The sequence below is a fragment of the Vipera ursinii genome (genome assembly GCF_947247035.1).
Source record: "Vipera ursinii genome assembly, chromosome: 2".
Taxonomy (NCBI): domain Eukaryota; kingdom Metazoa; phylum Chordata; class Lepidosauria; order Squamata; family Viperidae; genus Vipera; species Vipera ursinii.
In genome coordinates this window covers 61,966,060-61,988,276 of record NC_139513.1, presented here as the reverse complement: position 1 = coordinate 61,988,276, position 22,217 = coordinate 61,966,060, and the positions used below count along the sequence as shown (strand labels likewise).

Sequence of the window (22,217 nt, the reverse complement as noted above, 5' to 3'; positions counted from 1 at the left end):
TGTTTAAAACAATATTTATTTAACCAAATTATGAATCTTAAATGAAATTGAATATTCTGAAATTTTTATTTGCTATAGATAGGCTATGTAATAATTTTAACTGAAGATAATGAACACATCAAATATCATAGCCCAGACATGTCAAACCCGCAACGTCATGTGACGTCACGCAACGTATAGCTTTTTCTCCATTGCCAGCAATGGGGTGAGCGCGGTTTCTTCATGACGCGTCCGGCCTGCGGGATGGCAATTTGACACCCCTGTCATAGCCAACTGACTTGCAAACTATGAAACTGGACAACGCCCTCCCCCTAGACCAGATGCCTTTCCTGTTGAGTAGTATAGAACTGTTGGTGCATACAATGTTGGATGTCTACAGAAGGTCATAGTTTAGCAAGTACCTTGTTGCTACCATTCAGTTATGACGATAATGAAAAAATAACTTTATGACCAATCCTCATTTTTATAACATTTGCAAGGTCTATAAAAGCAAAGGAGAGCTGAAGTAAGATCATACACTTAGTCATTTTTGCTCACCGATCACGTTAATGACTGAGTTGACAGTCCCAATTGTGTTTGCTAAACAAATGTTAAAGCTGTAGTGGTGCTTCACACTGAATGTTAGTTCATACATACAGTATGTTAGACAACCCTTAACAATTATGTGAAGTCATTAGCCAAGCTTCTTTATGTTATACAGTAAAATAGTTTATTTTCTGGCTATACATTAAGTCTAATTTCCTTTGGAGTGTACTATATTTACAGATTATTGTAGGAGATTAATTATTACAATTTGCGTAGTTCCTGTAACATGCTTGTTTATCATAGTATGGTGAATTAAGTATGTCTAAATGAATAGATGTAATTTCACTGGATATAACTCAATGGACAAAACTCCCATTCAATCTTAGGGATATAATTATTAAAATGAGTACATCAAGATTAATGTATATCACAATAGTTATTCCAGTGTTAACTTGCATTAGATAGTTAAAAAAATAATGTGAATTTTTAATAGCAGTTTAGGATTTATTTAAACTGCAGAGCACGTTAACTAGTAGGCAAGTAAAGCAAGAAGAAAATTCACAAATATCTTAATACAGGTAGTCCTCACTTAATGAAATTCAGTTAGTGACCGAAATTACAATGGTGCTGAATGACGGGATTTAACCTGTGCCCAACCTGTGCTTGCCAGCTTACCTGCACTTATGAGATGCTACAGCCCCCAGACCTGCCTATTACACCCCACCTCCCCCATCTGTGCCTTGAAACCCCAGGGAAGTTCCAACTGGCAGTATGAAGCAGCCAAGGCCCCCACCTATGAAGGACTGAACATCCAGGAAAACATCTGCCTATGGGGAAGTTCCAAACATCTGAGAGACACCAAGGGTATACTGGGTTGCGAAGCAACTATTTCCCCATGAAGTGCCACATGCCTGGGATGTGCCAGTACAACCACCCTCACCACCCTGCATTCCACACACCAGCTAACCTTCACTTTGGAGGTGAAGGTGGAAAGAAAAAGGAAGAGCTGGCCTCACTTTCCAAAGCAGGGGTGTCAAACTGCCGGCCCATGGGCCGGATGAGTCATAGCGAAACTGCGCCCACCCCACTGCTGGCAGTGGAAAAAAAGTCCCGATACGTCGTGACACGTCACGTGACATTGCGAGTTTGGCACCCCTGTTCTAAAGACTCTGCAAAAAACACAGCTCTCCTGAACAGAGCACCCTCAATTCCAACAGAAAACGTTTGGCTGCCTTTAACATTTTTTTTTCTTTCTTCTTCACTAAGGGCCGGGCTGGGCGCACCTCATAAGCTCAATGGTTTTATAGAGAAATTTCGGCTTGACTTTCGTGGGTTCAAACCATCAAGCCCACATTCCTAGAGGAGACTGAAGCAGATTTGTGCCAGGCCCCCCAGGGCCTCCCCCACCTCGTGCACTATACACTCTGCTTAACGGACCAGTGCAGCTGCTTAATGACAGCGCCTGGGAAAGCCAGGATATGGTCATAAAATTGAGCCAGGTCACATGGTGACCAGTTTAATAACAATGACTCATGACCAAAATTCCAGGTTCAATTGTGATTGTAAGTCGGTACTATATAAAATATTTCACATTTTATAGATTTTTTTTTAAAAAAATAGATATTAAAGTCTTTGCTATTATTTTAATTGCCTTCCAATCAGAATATAGAACTATTTTAAATTAAACTGCTTTGAAAACATTGATTAAAATGAAGAGAGAAAGTTTTATTATACCCATAGTATAATTTAGACAATAGTAATCAGAAGTTCTAGCTGCATAGGATGACAGTTTTAGCTATATAAACAACAACATAAAAATATTGCAGCATATTGTATTTTGAAGGCATCCCTAGTCTTAATCCTAGCCTTTGGCCAGGACAAATAACTGTAATGACTGTTAACTATTATTATGAATGATCCATTTTAATTTTGTCTGTTTTTTAGATTGCACATGGAACATCACAGGTGGATGAGAATGATAAAATGTTGAAAATGGAGAATGTGACTTCTTGCTTAATTGATTTTCTATTTTTGCATGGTCTACTTGAGTTCTTTAAATATGCCTTCAATATTTAATTTCTTTTGAAAGACAAGGTATTTAAAAGTTTAAAATGACCACCTGAGAAAAATGCACACCATGAAATTAGGAGAACAATGCAAGGTTACCAAGGCAGAAATCACACCTACTTCAATGAAGTAAATAAAAGACAGGTGAGAGAGAGAGAGAGAGAGAGAGAGAGAGAGAGAGAGAGAGAGAGAGAGAGAGAGAGAGAGAGAGAGAGAGAGAGAGAGAGAGATTACAAGGTGATTGTAGCCAGTTTTAGTCATCACTGTAAAGATAAATTACTTCTTGGTATATATAAGAACCCCAAGGCATCAAGTAAATACCATTTCATAAAAAAAGGAAAAAGCACTCTACTCACTTATTAAAAAGGTTCAATCCAATTCTATAATGACGTTTCCTGATGATATCATTACTGAAGGCAGGGGAATCCCAACTATTACGAGTTTCTTTGTGGTATGTTTGCTTGCTCAAAGTTTGTTCCCTTAAGCTGTCTCGAGAAGATGATTCTGAACTGCAATTTATTGTGTCGTTAGAATTGGAAGTGCTATTGATGCTATCATTATCTCCATCAGAATAATCAGATTCAGATTTGCTTTGCCTGTTTGCGGTACCATTAATAGCCAAGTGGCTGTCAATAGGCCTAGGTCTATGCCTAGTTTCTGGATCTTCTCGGGATATTACTTTGCTAGGGAGGCCATGTGATATGTGCTTTGGGCTACCTTGCTGACTACTAATTCCCCGATCATATGCATTTTGCCTCTTCAGTGATCCTCTTTCAGAACGGTCACTTAAATCAACTGAACTGTCACTTGGTGGTTCTATGGTTAGCAAAGGAAGATGATCCATCCTCATCCTCTGTTCTTGGGATTCCAATGAAGGGGTACTCCTACAACTTGTGTCGGTGTCTATTTTATGGTCTTTATGTGTCATAGACCAGTATTCTTGAGAAGGGTTTATTGATCTAAGTCTCAAGTCAGACTCTGTGCTCGATGGTCTTTCTACAGGATGAGAAAGGGGAAGTGGTGGGGATAACTCTTCCTCATCTATATATAATGTAACATCACTATAGGAAGCAGTCATTTCATCAAGTTTCCTATGATCAACATTATGGCTTGCTGATTTAGTTGGACCACAACTATCTCTTTCTATTTCACGACTTCTGACTTGGTCAGGTATCTGTACCTCATCAGAATGTAAACTACGACAGTTTAATGCATCATCAATGGATTCTGCAAGAGATTTTACTTGTCTTGAAAAAGCATCCTCCAATTCTGTTATGGCATCAGCAAAGTCTGTGGAAGCTGCTGGAGATTTCATTGTAGTCGATTCAGCAAGATCATTACATCCAGACTGGACAAGGGCTCCTATTTTTGATCCATCATTTGTAACAGAAACTTGCTTCCCCTCAAAGTAGGAACTGTGAACTTTCTCAGGTCCTTCAAATGAAAACTGCATTCTCATATTGGATAGTACAATGCGTCTTGACATACGATTTTCAGACATAGAACTTCTAAGCCGCTCAAAGTTTTTGTTCATCTGATACTGGCGGAAAGCAGTCTGTATAGTACGAGCAGCATGTCGAGTTATGAGACGGCCTCCATATTTTCGTTCTAGCATTTCAACCTAAAAAGAGAATGTATTTTGTAATATGTAACCTCTAAAGCATGGGTTTCAAACTCAAATCATCATAAGGGCTGTATGAGGAGGAGTTTATTAACCTGAGAACTGCAACAGAGAGACCTTTTCATATATAATACAAAAGGCTTAAGAGTCAAAAAGGGAGGGAATCATTATATAGGCCATTACCCACAAATTTATTAAATAAAAACCCTCACTACGAAATCTTTTTTTTAACCATCTCACTTTGGCCACCTACCGTATTTTTCGGACCATAAGACGCACTTTTCCCCTCCCAAAAGTGGGTGGAAAAACGAGGTGCATCTTATGGTCCGAAGGTAAGCAAAAACACTTGTCTCCCGTTCAGTCAATGCAGTCCATCAGCTCCATTGGAGAGACGTGATTGAATGAAGATGTGGAATTCTCTGCCCCGCCCCTGTGATTGGTCAGCAGGGGAGGAAATACGGACGTGCCTGCCATGCCTTCTGACTGCCTCCCCCTCCCTGCGCGCGCACATTTTCTTTCTTTTACCTCGCTGCTAAAGAAATAGTTTTTGCTAAACTAAACCTCATAGGCGACTTGCCCCAGCAAAGCCGTGAGGAGTTGTCCCTGCAGGTTTCTCTGCGAAGTTTATTGGAAGTGATTTCCCATTTGCAAGATAATACTGCTAATTGTTTGAAATTGCTTCGGCATCTTAGAAAACCTATTCAGGGAAAAGAAACTACCGGTACCTACCTTTCTTTCTTTCTCTCTTTCTTCCTCCCTCCCTCCCTTCTTTCTTCCTTCCTTCTCTTCCTTCCTTCTCTCTTCCTTCCTTCCTTCTCCCTTCCTTCCTTCTTTCTTTCTTTCTTTCTCTCTCTTCCTTGCTCCCTCCATCCTCCTTTCTTTCTTTCTTTCTTTCTTTCTTTCTTTCTTTCTTTCTTTCTTTCTTTCTTTCTTTCTTTCTTTCTTTCTCTATCTCTCTTTCTTCCTTCCTCCCTCCCTCCCTTCCTTCCTTCTCTCTCTCTCTCCCCTCCTTCCTTCCTAGTATACCGGTACTATTTGGTTCAGAATATTTTTTTTCTTGTTTTCCTGCTCTAAAAACTGGGTGCGTCTTATGGTCAGGTGCGTCTTATGGTCCGAAAAATACGGTATATGGCATTGCTTTTTAAATAACCAGATCACCATTATTTCATGAATGACAACATAAATCCTATGATCTGAATCCTATGATCTGAAACCTGAATGTAATCCCCTGAAGAAGAAGCAACTACGCCTGAAAATCCTTTCCAATTCTGCCAAGAAATAGATATTGGCAGTTGTCTGATGAAACAAATGTTTGGTTTTCAATTTGGTATGTGTCACCCTTTCTTGAGGTTATAATTCCTGCAACTGTAGCTTATTTTCTGATTATTTTTAATAAGATGCAGGCTAAAAAATGATCAAATGCATTCTGTCACAGAAAAAAAAGAAAAGAAAACCAATTGCCATTTGGTATTCTCCACTTATAATTACTTGGAAAGCAGGAACTTTTGAGGTTCCCAACCAGTTCAGCCTATGGTGCATCTCCCTCATAAGGCTGTTGCAGATGGAAAATAGTGACCTTGAAGTATAAAGAGACTTTTGGAGTAATTTGCACTTTCCACGGTGCAATAGTACCAGGAACGCTATATACCAGTGCTATATATATGTGGCTAGTTCCTTGGATCAAGGGTGAGGAATATTCTGGAAGCTGAAGAGACGGTATCTGATTCTTGCCTGCACCTCGAAATGGCAGAGTGCTGTGGCAGAGCCCATATCAGAAGCCCATACTTGTTCCTGCTGCTTGACCAGGGATGATGGCGGCTCATCCTCCTATTGTTAGGAGCTCCCTTCCTGGCCAAGTTGCTGAAGGATAGGACACTACTTTTGTTTTTCCCTCTGCCTTCCTTTCCCAAAGCAAACATTGTCTTACAACTTAACAGCTGTAGCATGCAAAGCTCTAAGTAACTATTGTCATTATTGCTTTCCCTCTGCTTTCCACCTGAGATGAGCAATACTGCTGAAAGGACGTTAAAAGCAGTGGGAAGCAAGGAGATCCTGGCTTTTTCTCCTCCCCTTTTCAGCAGTGCAACAACTCCTTGTTACTAGCAGTATTTCCCTCCTGGAAGCTACTCTGCAACCATGTTTGCCAAGGAGCTAGGGAACAGCTGGACAGGTGAAGTAGCTGGAGTCACTCAGGTCTTCCTTATGCACCACAGTCATTAACTGTGTTATGAGAGGAAGTTCAGAAAACAGAGAAGAGGAGGGGAAGAGCAACGATGTGGCATCTTTCAGCAAAATCCAGGGAAACTGGCCAGGAGGGCAGGTGCTTCCAGCACAGGGAGGGCAAAATACCATTCCTGTCCAATGGTCGGGAATAAAGATGCACTCTTAGCGCTACTCTGCCAGCTATAAACTGGGAGGTTCCAAGTCAAAACTATTACAATACCTTGATGTTGTTTGAAGTTACAACAGCACTGAAAAAAATGACTCATGACTGGTCTTTGGACTTATAACCATCACAGCTTCCCTATAGTCATGTTATTAGAATTTGGGCAATGGAAACCAGCGTGACTTTATGATGGCTACAACATCTTGGGGTCACATGACTGCCATTTTCAACCTTCCCAGCTGGCTTCCAATAAGCAAAGTGAACAGGAAAAGCCAGATTTGCTTAACAAACATGTGATTCATTTAACAACTGCAGTGATTTGCTTAGAAACTGGGACAAAAAGCACGACTCACTTAACAATCACCTTGCTTAGCCACAGATATTTGGGTCATAATTGTGGTTGCAAATCAAGGACTATCTTTACACAAAAATGCTAAATTCTAGAGACTCATGAAAAAAAATCTCAAGAAACCTAACAATTGGCACATTTCTTTCTTTTTTTTTAGTTTGATTAATACAGCAGTACAGCTCAAATACCTGTTTATCCTGCAAGTCAGATGAGAGTTCATAGCTTTCTGAAAGGGACCGTGACCTTTTAATAGCTTCTTCTTCTGCTTGTTTTCTTAATATTGATGTTGAGTGCTGAAGCTTCGGCCTCCGGGGCCTTTGCTGTCCAGGGGAGACAGAATATAGACCATATGGAGAATGGTCATAATGATCTGGACTTAGAGCTGAACTGTGAGTTATAGTTCCTTGATGATAAGCAGATGAACTATCCAGGGATGTGCCAGTTTCATTTCCAGGACCTTCACCCTCAACACTGGGGAAAAAAAAGGAGAGTAAAATGCAACATGGTTAAGATGTATAGTATAGCTTTTTACTGCTGCAGCTCCATATATAATAAATGCTGGCTTATTAGTTTGACTGATTGATTTCTATAGACGCCCATCTTAGCAAATGACTCTGGTGGCTCACAATTAAACTATTAATTAAGTATGAACTATTAATCATGTCTAAAATATTCACTTTCAGATACACATTTTATGAAGCTAGAAATGATCATGTTTGCAAAATTCTGGCACTTTTTCCTCAAATATTTGGTTTGTTTGTAATGTAATACAATGCAACACACATAAAACGCAGATTTAGAAATTTCAAACATTACTGTCATTTCCTTGGCAACTCTAAACTTTGCTTCATGTAATTTTTAATAGGAATCTCTAAAAATATCTATGTGATATATGTATATTAAGTATGTATATTAGCAATAAAAGCAGTAAACTAACCAATCATTTCTGGAATTAGCTTAGTGAAACTATGGGAACCAGTATCCAGTAATATAAGAGAGCAAAGTCGTGCCCATTGCAATCCTAGAAGAAATTCAGCTTTTCCCATAAAACACAATAAAAGGTCCATCAAGATTTGCAGATCTGACACCAGAACATCTATTATGCAATAAATTATTTGTGGATACCAATATGTTATAAGATTTGGGATTTCTTATGAAAGATCAAGCATGATTTTAATAATCAGTGTTGAGGTTTGAATAAATGTTGCAGGAGAAGCAAAATACTCCAACTCATGCGATAATATAATGAATTATACATTATTGAAACGTGAATATTGCACAGGTTTCAAACTAATTATCTCATTTTAATTTTAATTAATTCTCCATTCCACTTTTATTTTCAATCTTACCGTTACAACTTTATAAAGTAAAAATAAGTATTCAAGTTGCTTCTTTCTTGCCAAAATATAAACAGTTCATAATGGCTCTAAAGTGCTTCATCAACAGGATTTAGAAACATGCCAAACCCACAAGAAAAACAAGTTCCTGCCAAATCTCTATGGAGATGAATGAAGGAACACAGTAGCCAGCAAGATTATAAAAGTTACTGTTAGATCAGGCATGTCAAACTGCTGGCCCACGGGCCGGATACATCACACTAAAACTGCGCCTACCCCATTGCCGGCAATGGGGAAAAAGTCCCGATACGTCATGCAATGCCACGTGACGTCGTGAGTTTGACATGCCTGTGTTAGATGAATGCCAACATAAATCATAAAGATCATGCACCTAATATAGAAAAAAAATCCTTAATTTTTTTAAAGAGGATTTTGTTTATTGGTTTTATGCAAATGTTAAGAGTAAGAATGATAATTAATCCACAGAATTTATCTATTTATTCAATTTATATAGCTCTCCCTCTCACCTATGTGATTCTGGGTAGCTCACAATGACAGAAAAAAGAATAAAAATATAAAATAATGTATAAAAACATACAAAACAAGCATTAAACCACATTAAAACCCCGATTAAAAACTAAAAACACAATCACAATCAGCAAACAATACATCTCATGCACTATAACCGCTGAAAATTCTCATGACTATCCTTGGACTCCACAAGCCTGGTGATGTAGTCATGTCATCAGGCTCTTCTTAAAGGGCCCAGAAAGGCAGGACCCAATCTAAGTTCAAGGGGAATGAGGTTTCAAAGGATGGGTGCCACAGCAGGAACAGGCTTTCTTCCTGGGCCCCAAATGTTGACATTCTTTAGCAGATGGAACCAGTCATATGCCTCTCTTGCCAGATCTGAATCCCATAAGTCACTGACCAAAGACCAGTAGTATATGAAGTGGGTTAATGTGGACCCCTTGATGCTTATACAAGAGATAGCAATTTGGTAAACAAGCAGGCTTGAAAGACATTATAACAAATAGAACATGGGTGTCAAACTCGCTGCGTCACGTGATGTGTTGCGACGTATCACAACTTTTTTTGCATTGCCGGAGCTGGGGTGGGTGCGGCATCCGTATAATGCAACTGGCCCGCGGGCCGGCAGTTTGACACCCCTGCAATAGAATATGTAATCTCTTTCTTTGCACACATTATGAAAAGGCCTAATTCTCTGGAAAAAGCCTCTACTCCTGGGAAAAATGGAAGGAAAGAGAAGAGGATGATCAACAGCAAGGTGGGTTGACTCAGTTATATTTGCAATGCTTGTATCTTTGGAAAACCCAAAATACCAGGTTAGGACAGATCATCATGGAGAAAATATATTGATGTGATTATTAACTCTGTGACAACAACTTAATGGCACATAATCAATCAAAAATAAAAAAACAATCTCTTTGTCCATTTCCCAGTGAAAAGTAGTGTTGGTTTCCATCCAGAAGTAACCCAAAGCCAGATTTAAAAGGGGCTTTTATAATTATTATCACCCAGAAAAACCACAAGAATTCAATCACCAAAACTGCCAACATCCTGTCTTCCTTAAAAGGATACACACACATGCACACTTACCTCCATCACTGACATAGCTGCAAGCGTATACACATTATCAAAAGGAAAACTGGTATGAAACATTAAATTGTCTGAGATATATTTCTCTGTTCTGATTACACAAAATCATTAATATTTAAACAATAGCTGTTTAAAAGCAAACCTCACTTGCTATTCTAGCATGGGGTTTCAGAATGAATATGATCACCATAAATGTAGACTATAATAGCTAAATTACCTATTTTATATAAGATATACTTTATTATTCACATTTAAAAACAGCTTCCCTTCCTTCAAGTCAATAACAGAATTAATATGGATTAAAAATATCCGACAAAGTAAGTTGGGATTCATGTTTAAAGTGCTTATTAGACTTTTCATGGGAATCTAGATTTGACTGAGTAAGTTTCTTCATGGTTTCTTCAGCAAAAGTTTAATAAGTCAAAGGCTGAGTTCACTCCACACACTAACCCAAAATGGAACGTATTGTAACTTATAATGTGTGACACTGTTCTATTTTCTCTCCAATTACTCCATAGCTTTTGAGTTCCCTCAACTATAAATATTTATCAAATACTGAACAGTATTTTTAAAAAGTGCAAGCAGCTTTTTAATGTATCACTGATATTTTAACATGGTTTATATTTGATAATACCACGTTGTTCTCTAAACATATCCTTAAATGCTATGATAAAAACAAAAATTTACAACAACTATTTAAAGTAACATAAGATCTATTTTGAATGCCTTTAAACCTAAATACACAGAGTACAAAAATGAATGTAAATATAAAAGGAAAATGGATTTGGGTGTCTATGAAAAATTGAGAGAATTAGCAAAATACTTTGGTAGTGATGTAGACGGCTTGTTATAATACAGCAGGTACAGGTAGTCCTCAACTTGGGACCACAATTGAGAACAGAATTTCCGCTGCTAAGCAAGGTGAGTTGTTAAGTGAAGTACATTCAATTTTATGACATTTTTTGGCATGGTTGTTAACAGAATCACATAGTCCGTTATGGGAATCTGGCTTCCTCTATTCACTTTGTTTGTTGGAAGCTGGCAGGGCAGGGCAGGTCACACATGCCAATGACATGACTCCAGGATGGGGCAACCATCATAAATACATGCTGGTTGCCAAGAACCCAAATTTTGATCAGGTGACCGTAGGGATGCTATGACGGTCTTAAATGTGAGGACTGATTGTAAGTCGCTTTTTTCAATGCCATTGTAGCTTTGAATAATCAGTAAGTGAATGGTTATAAGCTGAGGACTACTTGTAGTGCCAAAGAATATAAGTTATTGTTCTAGTAGTTGCATTTAAGCATATGCAGTGGTAACCTAGATAAGGAATGTTAATGATGATCTGAATTCAAATTGCATTAGGACACTGGGCATAAACTGACAGGGACTGGGAACGGTTCTCTTAAATATCTAATGCCTTACTTTTTGTATTTTTAAAAAAGGCAGAGCTTCGATCAAGAGAGCAGAAGTGAAATCACATTAGCTCTGAAAACTTTAATTAACACAGCAACAATGTTGTTAGCCTTACACCTTACACATGTAATCATGGACAAGGTGAAATTTTATGACTTATTCAATCCACATGGAGGATGAGTGCAAGGTTATGAAATGTGTTTTACTTGAGAGATGCATCAACTTTTGGAAGATACTGAAAGGTCATGTATAACTACTGAGTACATTCAGATGGCAAAAATGCAGCACATTTTGTAAAATGTCAGTATTCACATCCTATTCCTTAAGAATGAGACCATTTGAGGCATGGCTGTGGTTTAATCTCAGTTGCCAGAAACAGAATCCAAGACTCCGAGCACTCTGCAAACAAACAAAATCTTCTAAATTCTTTATGTGCCAACATGTCTTGTTTACTAAAATGGGTTATACTATTCTTAATGTGACACTACTAATTAAAAACATTCTCAATCATTTAAATTTTACTCATGCAAGGTAAAAAATATTTTGAAAGAAAAATTGAACAAGGATCAAGAATATTCCTCAGTGAATTACAATATTTTTGCCAACTGTGCCTGCCAAAGTGAATTCTCTGAGCTTGAACTCAATTCCTGGTGACTTCAGGAATATTCCCTTGTAGCTTTATTAGCAAGAATACTTAAATCCTTTTGGAAATACTTCTAAGACGTCCCCCCCCCCCACTTTCCAAGCTAGCCCACAGCTCAGTTAGTCTCCCACTCAGCTGTGAGAGCCTTTCTTTTATTATTTGATAGAGTGTGTCCATCATTTCCAATTATATATTTCACATAAACTGTTCTTTAGCCAGTTGAATCATGTAGTCTGCTCAAGCATTTTTCACATAGCCAGAGATAGAAGTTTAAATATGTATTAATGAGATATGATTTGAGGAGTGAGCAAACTGGAAGCTCAGTAAGCTCAATGAAATTATTTTCAGAGACTATGCTAATAACTAGTTTCTGAATTTTACCACAAAGCTTCTCAAACTGCATTGCCACCATGGATTATTTCCTAATTCCTGAAAATCATACACAATTGAATAAAATCTTAATTTTATTTTTGCATATCGAAAGAATACTGACTTTTATACTAAAGGCAGTCATACACTCAATGGATATTTGTGCTGATCCATTTGCCAAAGATATCTGGCTATACTTCACAGTGATCTTAACTCTTTTCAGTGTGGTTATGTGCTCTGTGCTCAGCCCTTCCATGCTAGTACAATGAGTTTTAGGATTAAGTATCATAAGTAAACTTCTAAAATTCTAAGATAACAGCAATTTAACTCTTATTTGATTTCATATCCTAACATGTTTCCCCGGTCTTATATTATTTTTGCCTCCAAAAGAGGGTTTATTTTTGGATGGTATCTTATATTTTGCGGGACACCTGCCTCACCTTACGGCAGTCCCCATCTAGCAGGAGCCCGCATAGCCGCTTGGAGCAGGAGGCTACACAGCACATCACCTGGTGAGGCAGGTGGGGGAGCGGGGGGAGCTGTCCCAAGTGCCCCACACCCGCTTCCTTTAGCCTCCCCCCCCCAGCCAGGCCATTCCTTGCTCCATTTCACTCCCCTCCTAAGCCAGACTGCCATGCTACTATACAGAGGATGGGCAAGATAGGCCTGGTCGCCCTCCGCCGTTTCAGAGCTAGGGGGGAGTGACGGCGAAAGACTCCACTGCTGCTGTGTGCCACTGGAGGGGCTTTCTTCATTCTCCACTCCACAGATCAACTGCCCTGTGGCAACCGCCTGCTGCCTCCTCCTCCTCCACTAACTCTCCTGTGGCATGTGCCGTCCATCGCCGCTGAAACAGAGTTTGTGAGAATAAAAAAATGAACTCCATTTTCCTACAGAAGGAGAGAAATGCGCAAGAGCTAGAAAGCAGGTTAGTGTTGAATTTTTTTGCTTTCGGGAAGAGGGAGGAGCTGGGTGATGTTGCGCCAAGCTCTATAGTAGTGCTGGGAGAAGTGGCAGGAAACGGGGCTGCCATTTCGAGAATGGAGAAGGTAGATGCAGGGGGATGCACGGCGATGCAGGGCAGCAAGCAAGTGCTCTTCTCTGCTCTGCACCACTGCGCAGAGACACTTCGCTTCCCATTCTCTGTTCTCTCCAATGGCGGTAAGGGAAGGCTGGTGGAGGGAGACAGTGGGGGAGGTTTTTGTCGCCCAGTCACGGCACAAGCTACGGAAAAATTGGCAGAGAAGGAGAAGGCAGCAGGTGGCTGCCAATGGGCAGGTGATCTGTGGGGTGGAGCATGAAGAAAGCCCCTCCAGCAGCGCACAGTGGCAGCAGAATCTTTCACCCTCACTCCCCCCCTGGCTCCGAAATGGTGGAGGGTGACCAGGCCTACCCCGCCCATCCTCCATACAGCAGCATGGCAGTCTGGCTCAGGAAGGGAGTGAAAGGGAGCAAGGAATGGCCTGGTTGGGGGGGGACTAAAGGAAGTAGGTATGCGGCGCGTGGAGAAGCTCCACCCCCTCCCTCACCTGCCTCACTCATTGTGGCGGCAGTGGTGTGATGTGCTGCACGGCCTCCTGCCCCATTGTGGCAGCCAGGTGGGACGGAGTGGGCGGTGTCCTAATTAGGGCTTTTTTCTGGAGTAGGGCTTATATTAGGCCTGCCCCCATAAATCAGGGTAGGTCTTTTTTTCGGGGTGGGATTTATTTTCAGGGAAACATGGTACTACTACTACTACTAACAACAACAACAACAGACTGACTACAAGCAGCAGCATGACAAAGTAGCAACAATGGTGCATTGGAAGATCTGCAAGAAATATTATTTGCCTGCAAGCAAGAACTGGTGGGACCATAACATAGAGCAAGTCATAGAAAATGAAAAAGTTATACTGCTCTGGGATTTTAGAATTCAAACAGACAGGCATCTGCCACATAACACCCCAGACTTAACAATTGTTGATAAGAAAGACAAAAAAGTCTGGATAGTGGATGTGGCAGTGCCTGGAGACAGCAGAATAGAAGAGAAAGAACTGGAAAAGATAAAAAAAAATGCAAAGTACTACAAATAGAAATAGAACAACTACGGGAAAGACAAGCAAGGGTAGTAGCAATAGCAATAGGTGCCTTGGGTGCAATCCCAAAACAACTGGAGAACCACTTGAACACCATTGGCATTGACAAATTTGCCATCAGTCAATTGCAAAAGGCGGCCTTACTAGGAACTGCTTCCATCCAGCGACGATATCTGTAACACCATCAAGCCTCCAGATTTGCCTTTCCCAGGTCCTTGATAAGGACTCAATAGGTAGAGAAAAATGCCAAACCCAGTCTGAACTTCTGGCTGACTATGCAATGATGATAATGATGATGATTATCAAGAACAACAACAACAACTACAACAACAACAACAACAATATATGCATATGGCATATAAAGCCAGGGAGGCTACAATGTTGTATACACAGAAGTTCTGGCAGCCAACCATCACTAGTTCATTTGTTGCACCGGTGCACCACAAGAGGGAAAACTAATTTCACACCGGCTGGCCTGTAGCTTTCTCAAAGGAAGCCGGCTGTCTGAATCTTCCCTTCATCGATGATTTTAACCAACACAAGATGTCATAAATATCTATTGGGCTTGTTTCTTGTCTGAATTGACCTGCATGCACTACACAACAATGACAACTAAGAGAACATAAACCAAATAGGGAAACTGCCTATTTGTATTAAAGGTCTTCCAGTCAAATACTGTCAATATTTAGTTAAGCACATACTAAACATTTATTCTGGCACATATCTGCCTGCAATGATAATGCAGAAGTATTACAGTGCTAAAGCTAAGTTTTACTTTAACATTATAGACGCCATAGAATATATAAACTTTATAGAACATTCCAGAAGATTCAGAGCAGTTATTCTTTCTCTTCAAAACACCCTATTGTTTCTTAATTTTACTTTCTGAAATAGATTCAAGACCTGTTTCCTATTACATATCGTGAAAAATAATAACATTTCAATGAAACCCATTTGAAGAAACAGAACATGTAGCTGTTACTGTATTTAGAAGATTGTAAGCTGAATTTTTTTTTGGGGGGGGGGGAGAGTTTAAAAAACTATCAGCCGGGAGGCAGTTTAAGGTTTTGTCTTTACTGGAACTCATTTAGATACACGTAGCTATTATTGTATTAGACCTAATGTGGTTTTAACTTTACTACTGGGAATTGAACTCTTTTACACAGTGTACTTAGCTTTATAAGCTACAATGACCTAGTTGTCAAAGATCTGATAAAATGCTAATGGGTGCTATTTTGGAGACCAAATCCTATAGCAAGCAAGATTACAAAGGAAGATGATTCATTGAAGGAAAAATTCATAAAGGAGATCTCATGAAGGACTTCCTGAAAAAAAGATCAGTGAAAACTTAATATTAAATGGTATGTAATTTCAAAGGTTTTCTTTATTTTTATATGATACTTCAGGACATAATTTAAACTAATATTCTCTTTGGAATATATTATGAGGCTTGAGTCTGTTTTCAGTGCTGGGATTCTATTTTAAAAACTGGAAATGATGTGTGCTTATTGTGCTGATTTGGATACATCCATTCACCATGATTTACTGAGGACAGTGTAACATAAATGAAATAATAAACCACATAATATTCTGATCAACAACTGAGGAAATTAGTTCAGATACAAATAATTTCTTATTATCTTATTCAACATTATCTAGAACAGACATGTCAAACACAAGGCCCGGGGGCCGGATGTGGCCCACAAAGTGGTTTCATGCGGCCCGCGAAGCCATCCTGGAAACAGTGAGGGAATGGCCCCCACTTCCTTGGCCCTGGCCCAGAGACCCTCCTTCTGCCAGAGACCCTCAGATCTGTCCCACTCCTGCCCAGGCCCCCATAGGCACCCTTGATGCAAACGATGTAGAGCTGGCCACGCCCACCCAGTAGGCCATACACACTCTAGCCATGCCCACCCAGTAGGCCACGCCCACCCTGGCCATACCCACCCGGCCCCGAGGGCAACCGCAATGCTCATGCTGCCCTCAATGAAATTGAGTTTGACACCCCTTATCTAGAATACAGCTTATTGGGATTGATTGATTGATTCAATTTATATACCGCCCTTCTCCCGTAGGACTCAGGGCGGTTCACAAGGTTTTTTAAAAAACAGATACAACAATTACAAAACTTAAAATCAATTAAAAAGAATTATATAGACCTTGCAATAAAACCCCAGTTAAAAAACAGTTAAAATCCCAATTAATATGCTCAGACCAGGCCAGAGAGCTCAAAGAGCCAAACATCTTAGCATAAACAAGTAACACTGCAATCACTGTTTAAGTTTTCATGAGACTGTTAAAGAAATTTCTGCAAAAATTATTTTGGATGGCTAGCCTCATAGAAAAAATCCAGGGGTTATTTCTTCTTAACTATTTTGAACAAATTTGAGGAAAGATGTGAGTGTATGGTAAGTGAAAATATCTAAACAAAATATTGCTTTACATCAGCAATTTTATCCATTAACTATTCTGTTTGTGAGTATGTAGTTCAGAGTTCATAGGATAACTACATGTGCTTACTGTGTTTTACCAAAAACACTTGTCAGCAAAAAGAAAGCCTGTTTTCTTAGAAAATCCAAAAGTCTAACTGTGCCAAAACCGAAGAAAGGAAATCTTCAAAGCCACAACACAATAGAGCTGCATATCAGCTATTTTTTTCTGAACTAAAATTATTTCAAGCTAGATCTCAACAAAATGCAACATTTCAAGGAGATGAAATGGTAAGAAAATCAAAAGTTGTCAGAAAGGTTTATGCTAATTTATAATCAGAGGTCTATACAGTTGTGCAAACTAGTTGCACAGGAATTGCTTGGTAAGATCAAAGACAAGGATTCCAGGGCAGAATGTCCATACGTGGATTGCAAATCACTTTTCAGTTACATGCATAGATTTCATATGAACATCTCTGAGAATTACATGGACAGTATCTAAATAAATAGAAAAACAAATAAATATAAGCTTCAGGCAACAACTATTTAACATAAAGTACTAAGGATAAAAGTAAATTGTTAATTGGACTATAACGGGCACAGGATAGTATGACTCGCAGTGTTATCCTAAACCTCCCCCCTCCAAACACCCTCTTCCTGTAATTTTTTTCACTTTTTAGATGCTACAATTCTTAAGTATTAATAATATTAATCCAAAAAGAATGTTGTTAGCTTTACATTAAGATTCCAGGTGAATTTGCAAGCTTAATTAATTTAAAACTCTGTTTTCAACCCATGTGATCCTACTGTTGTTTAGTAGGCCTTTTCAAACTAAACACTCAAACAATTTCAAAGAAAAATAAATTCCAGAGATGCTCAATTATTTTTAACACCATGGAAGGGTTCAGTAGCTCCAATGACTTTGAACACTGATGCTGATGAAAAGGTGAACTCATAGGGTGATCCTCACTCGTAAGGTTGAGATAAAACCAGGGACATCCTGATTTTCACTCCCTTTAAACTATATCTCCAATACTATTGTCTTGAAAGTATTTTCTTGAAAGTATTCACACAGAATTTGATGGTGTTTATTTCCAAAGAAATACAGACAGTTTTGATCTTTACCATGTTTCAACAATAAAGTCACTATGTTGCCTTATGAATCCTAGATTTTTCCTAAGATTTCTTTTCTCTCTTCTTTACCACATCAGAAAATGAACTCTAGCAAGGAAGCTGAGGTTATTACTGTGCTAGTGCAGGGGAAACAGAATATTCATGGGTTAAAACTATTCAATAATATTTAGCAATACTTAAAAGCAAAAACATTCAAATTATTTCTAAATGTAAATTTCTGTGTTCCAGAGCTTATTTACATTTTCACAAGATAGAAATCTGTTTTTTTTAACCTCTAGCTTCTATAATGGAAAACAATTTATTCTCAAGTTCTGCATACAGCCCAAGTTCTGTATACAACATCTTGCAATATTAGGTTCATTCCTACAAAATTTGAGGTCAACTTGAAAGCAGCTTTGGAATACCATAGCATTCATAACAGAACGGATTTATTGGAAATGAACCCTGCTCACTTCCAAACCCAGGAAAAGTTGGCCAAGTGTTGCCCCTTGGTATGACTATTTTCTCTGGCAACACTTTGAATTGCTGCTTGGTAGTCATTGGCTTTTCTCATCAGTAGGATGCTGTTATCTAATCACAAGCAACCATTTTTCTCCTGTCTCCTGCACAAAGTGTCAGTTTGCAATGTATCTAAGCAGCGCCCTAGTACTTTGAAGCCAGTTGGTCTCCAGTCAAAGAGGATGGGAATAAAGATTATTCTTGTCAACTTCACACTTGCTTACTTTGCATAAAAGTAATGAAAGGGCACCTGGGAAGAACTGCAAGGATCTGCAAATACAGTCAAGATAAGTCTGGTCTCCATTCTTGCTGTTACTATAAAAAGCCACTGTGACACCCACTATCTTTCTGGCTTCACTGCTGGAATTGGCTTTAAAACAAACAGAAAGAATAATGTCTTTGTAGTTGTTTGGCCTCAGACTTTTTTTCCAGCAAGAAATGCATTGAACATGTACTGAAAATGTCTGTATATGATGGAACAGTTTCCTGAGTTTATATGTGGGAGGGAGAGAATGCAGTGAGGGAATGTTTGTGCCCTGTCTTTCTGTCTCATATATATATGCATACAGTACATTTCTCTAAACAAAGGGAGAAAAATGGTTTCTTTGGATGCTAGAACACAATCAACTAACTGCATGCACACCTGGGATAGCACTTGCTCCAGTAGAATAATCTTTTCCCTCTTCAAAGCCAACATTATTTTCACTTCATTACTTATGTGCTCCCCTGCTCTGCTGAGCCCTGTAGAATAAGAGGCAACTTTGGATATTATCCTCAACCTTAAAATATTCAATTTAGACTCTTTTGGGAGGCAAATAATAAAACTTCCTGCTTTGTGGAAGCCTCTTTATATTTTAACACTGGAGTCATTTAGTGCCCTTCAGAAAAGTCTTTAAGCATTGATTAAATTTCATGGAAAGCTTTGTGTGTTAAGGTAATGTTAAACAATGTAATTATCTAAGATATAAATCAAATCAAGCTGATAAAATCTGCTACTTGATTCAATCTGGAAGTATTTGCTCCATTGCTAGTTGAAAAAAACAAAACCTGCTCATAAGAGATAGCACAGTCAGGAACAATTTTGACCACATTGTACTCCCTTTTCAAATAATATTTATATTTATAGGCTGAAGGAAGTTTAAAGAACAAAATCATTTTAAGAACAAACCAGAAACATCTAGAAATAATAAACCCTAAAGCTACATTGCATAATAAAAATCTTCACCAACATTCTGTTGTACAATGCTTGCAATATAGATTTGCAGATCCAAAGCCCTATGGCAGAGGCCCTCAACCTTTTAGGCAACAGGGACTGGTTCTGTGGGGAGAAGTTTTTCCATGGAGTGGAGGGGCCTGCCTGCATCCCATGGATGGGGCTTCGCTTGTTTGTGCGGCCCGGTTTCTGGCATGCCGTGGCCCGGTGTTGGTCCATGGACCAGGGGCTGGGGACCTCTGCACTATGGGCTACACATACAGTAATTTACTGTGAAACACTTCAAAATACATTTCATTCATTCATTTCATTTCATTTCATTTCAGTCAGTCATTCAATTTGTATTGAGAAATAAAATAAAAACAATTACAACAATACAGAAATGAAAATATATGATAGCGAGTGAGAATAAATTACACACCATAATCACTAAAATAATCAAGAAACAGGTTCTTGCATACACTCAGCATCTTTGACCCAGACCGAGGCATGCAGCCTTAACTTATGAAAAGCCAGTAGGGCAGGGGCCATTCTGATCTCCAAAGGAAGCATGTTCCATAGGGTAGATTGCACAGCAGAAAGGTTCTACCAAATGGAATTCTTTAGCTTACTGGACCCAAAGCATGCCAATTTTTAAAAGTTAATGCCATAGTCATGAATATTTTTTAAAAAATTAAACCTTTTTCTAAACCTGTATAAAATCACATAAAGTTAATTGTTCAATTTATTGTCCAAGGCTTCTTAAACTATTCAAATGAACAATTTGATGAGTAGTATTCCACTTTGGAACACATCTCAGAGTCAGCAAAGCAAAGATTTTTCAGAATATATTTTAGAAACAACAGCTTGCTCTAGTCTTTTATCTTTCACATTTATTTTTTTATTAAATTTATATGCTACACATCTCATTATCCAAAGCAATTCTGGGTAGTAGAGGCATAAAAGGTATCTAGAATTTTCAAATATCACTGCCAGTAATATATAAGGCATAGGGCATGGGTCCCTAAACCTTTTGTCATCATAGCTCCCCTAAAAATCCAAATACTGAAACTAACATAAATGAACAGTGAAAACAACAAAATGAAACCTCAGGAAAGGTGGATTTATTGTAGCAATTTGGGAAACCCTGGCATAGGAATTAAGGATTTGAAGTAGGACTGCAGAGAATATATTCATATTCCTGATATTGCTGCTTGATAGTCCTAGCACTTAAACCAAAACCATAACTTACTTTATGACACAAAATTCAGTGCAAGCTACTGAGAATCAAAGTCAGAAAATCATGGTTATAATCCCATTCTTTGTCTCTGTATTCTGCATCTGGACCAAACTAGTATACGCCAGAATAATTCAGGAAAGGTAGTTTAATTAGATTCCAGCAGATTTCTGTATTAAACAAAATTATTTTGTGGACTTCAATAATATTGAAAGAATATGTTGTAAATATGCTATAATAATTCTTCAGTAGATTGCCAAAAGGTAGTTCAGGTTTGTAAACAAACTATTTTCAACACTATACATGAAACACATAAATATTTCCTTGTGTGAATCTGATCAAAATTAAGGTACTTAACTTTTACGGAAAGAGATGTCAAATCCTGAGCAATAACAGATGTTCTGGAACGATATAAATACTAAGGCCTTCCAGAAACATCCCTAGTGTAATTTACTTAAATTGAAGATTGCTGCTAACTGAATCGCTGCACAGTCTATGGCAGTTTTGACTTGCGATATTCATCTGCATGTGTTTTGCCCTTGTGACTCAACCTAAAAATTGACAACCTTGTACAATTGTCACAAGTTATCTATTACGATTATACTTTTGGAGCATTTTAACACAACTTCCATATATTTCTCTAACACTGAGATTACCCATCTTTACTCAGCTCAGACAGCCAAGTGAATTTTTGAAATATTTCGATACGGTACATGAATGTGAAAATATAGCAAAAATTGAGATAGCTAGGTTTTTTTAGGGAATATACAGTGAACAATTACAAGTTATACACAAAGGTGTAAAATCAGATTAAGTAGATGAATACTTATATTTTGGTAGAATGTTTACTAAAGATTGGGAACTATAAAAGTGGAGGCCAGGAGACTGTGAGTTCTAGTCCTGCCTTAGGCACAAAAACTGGCTGGATGACTTTGGGCCAATCTGTAAGGACCCGCCTCAATCTGTGCTTCCAAGAAAGCAGAATTCTTGAAACGGCATCATTTCAAAAGGAACTTTTATTGGGAGATATTGACAGCAGGAATAGAAGGCAGGATCTGAGGGTTTCCTGCACGAAAACAAATAAATCAAAAGTGGTCATAGTAACCCCATCCCAACTATCCATCCGGATGGTTCAAACAAGCCAATCTGCAGGTATGAAAATGCTGTGGGAACAGAATGAGAAGGCGCCGCTTCCAAGGCTGTTAGGTGTCTGCACTGGTTCTTCCGCGGCTGGAAATAAGGCAGATGGCCAAACGTACATTCCATTCTCACCCCGTTCAAAAAACATCAAAGGGGATAGAGCAAGAGGCAAAGCAAAGG

The 22,217-nt window shown here is 38.7% G+C and overlaps 1 protein-coding gene across 8 annotated transcripts in view; it reads right to left on the bottom strand.

Annotated features, from left to right (window-relative positions):
* The window catches only part of IQSEC1 (IQ motif and Sec7 domain ArfGEF 1), a 309,585-nt gene that overhangs the window by 44,244 nt on the left and 243,124 nt on the right, over window positions 1-22,217 (bottom strand). For all 8 annotated transcript variants that reach the window (XM_083351704.1, XM_083351706.1, XM_083351705.1 and 5 more), the window contains 2 exons: window positions 7,137-7,419; window positions 2,949-4,213 (listed from right to left, as the gene is read on the bottom strand). In XM_083351704.1, coding sequence (XP_083207830.1) covers window positions 2,949-4,213; window positions 7,137-7,419 — 1,548 coding nt within the window. The remainder of the gene's footprint in view (window positions 1-2,948; window positions 4,214-7,136; window positions 7,420-22,217) is intronic.